At 37.2% G+C, this 2,012-nt stretch overlaps 1 protein-coding gene across 1 annotated transcript; it reads left to right on the top strand.

Annotated features, from left to right (window-relative positions):
- The first annotated feature begins 442 nt into the window (after positions 1-442).
- Positions 443-1,693, top strand: LOC139841131 (uncharacterized). Its single transcript, XM_071831364.1, has one exon. It carries the CDS (start codon positions 443-445, stop codon positions 1,691-1,693), a length of 1,251 nt encoding a protein of 416 aa, XP_071687465.1.
- The last annotated feature ends 319 nt before the right edge of the window (positions 1,694-2,012 follow it).

Below are 2,012 nucleotides of genomic sequence, written 5' to 3'. Positions count from 1 at the left end.
GCATACTATACGATACTTTTAAGGTGGCATGCTACGCCCTGGGACTTTAAGACGATGATCGGGAATATGTTGCATCTATTAAAGAGACACATGCTTGGGCATTCAGAGAATTTTGTCGATCTTTGTTTGTGTCTTTGATAACAACCGATAGTCTATCCTTCCCTGACCGTGTTTGGAATGAAACTCGTGATCTAATGTCTGACGACCTACATCATGAATGTCCTCCTCATGTATCAACTACCAGTAAAAACTCTAACATCAAGACATTTGCTTATTATTTAATTTACATCTTATTTGTGGTATATGTACTTCATTATAATTCTAATAATTTGTTATGTCATGTAGATGAAGCTAAACTGAAGAAGGTTTTGTACAACCTCGCGCTATCGAAGATTGAAAGAATGTTAATAGTTCAGGGAGTACTCTAAAGAATATCCCTAATATGCCTTTTCCTAATTACGAGTTCATAAATTATACGTGCAATATGCTTATTCATGATGAGATGGCTTATGATAGGGAAACACTTGAACAAGATCTAGAAAGATATCTGTCTACAATGACGGTTGAGCAAAGGTCAGTATACGATCAGATTATAGATGCTGTTTCAGTTGATGCGAGTGGCCTATTCTTCCTGTACGGTTATGGAGGAACTGGAAAGACTTATGTTTGGAAAACACTTGCAGCCGCCGTTCGTGCTCGTGGTGATATAGTTATTAACGTCGTATCAAGCGGTATAGCTGCTTTATTGTTAACTGGCGGTAGGACTGCACATTCTAGGTTTGCTATACCTATTAATGTTCTGGAAGATTCTTTTTGTAATATACAACCGGATAGTGAATTAGCTGCATTATTGAACAAGGAAAAATTAATCATATGGGATGAAGCTCCCATGATGCACATACACTGTTTTGAAGCTTTTGATCGCACTATGCGGGACATAATCAAGTCAGCGAATAAGAAATTGCCGTTTGGTGGTAAAGTCGTGGTGTTCGGTGGAGATTTCAGGCAGATCCTTCCAGTTATACATAAAGGAAACAGAGCAGAAATAGTAAATGCTTCGCTGCATTCATCTGACTTGTGGCATCATTGTAAGGTACTTACACTAACTAAAAATATGCGCTTGAATGGTGGTGAGAATGGATTGGGAAAAAAAGATATTAGTGACTTTGCAGATTGGATTTTGAAAATTGGTGAAGGAAGGATTAATCTTTCAAATGATGGAGAAGCTGACATTATTTTTCCCGATGAGATATTAATTCCATCACATGATAATCATATACAGAACATTGTGGATTCTATTTATCCTAGCCTTTACAGCGATCTTGGTGATCCCAATTTTTTTCAAAACAAAGCCATACTTGCTCCAACAAATGAGGAAGTTGATTCTATTAATGATGATGTGTTGGCCTCCATTGATGAAGAAGAAAGAGTCTACTACAGTTTAGACAGCCTAAGTCCAGACGAAGTTGATGATTTATTTGTACAATCATTGTATTCACCAGAAATTTTAAATGGTTTGAAAGTACCAGGTGTTCCCAATCACAGGCTTGTTTTGAAGAAGGGAGTGCCTATAATGTTGCTACGTAACGTTGACCAGTCAAAGGGCTTGTGTAATGGTACAAGGTTAATAGTTGAAAGGCTTGCAGATAATAATATTGAAGCAAGAATAATAACTGGTCACTGTTTTGGCTAATTAACCTACATTCCAAGAATGATTGTAGAACCTACAGACAAGAATATTGCAATCAAATTCCGTAGGCGTCAGTTTCCAGATAATGTTTGCTTTGCGATGACGATAAACAAAAGTCAAGGACAATCACTCTCAAATGTTGGCTTATATCTACGAAAACCGGTCTTCACTCACGGTCAACTTTATGTTGCAGTGTCTCGTGTTATAAGCAAGAAAGGACTGAAGGTGCTTATATTGGATGAGGATGGAAACGTTTCACACACGACAAGGAATGTGGTATACAAAGAAGTGTTACAGTCTATCAAATAGTATAATTTTTCTA

This window comes from Rutidosis leptorrhynchoides, chromosome 4 (genome assembly GCF_046630445.1).
Source record: "Rutidosis leptorrhynchoides isolate AG116_Rl617_1_P2 chromosome 4, CSIRO_AGI_Rlap_v1, whole genome shotgun sequence".
In the NCBI taxonomy this organism is placed as follows: domain Eukaryota; kingdom Viridiplantae; phylum Streptophyta; class Magnoliopsida; order Asterales; family Asteraceae; genus Rutidosis; species Rutidosis leptorrhynchoides.
Note: the sequence above shows the minus strand (reverse complement) of the source record. Positions and strands in the feature narration are given on the sequence as shown.

Coding starts and splice junctions, on each gene's coding strand:
- LOC139841131 (XM_071831364.1), top strand. CDS start 443: ATGCCTTTTCCTAATTACGAGTTCATAAATTATACGTGCAATATGCTT.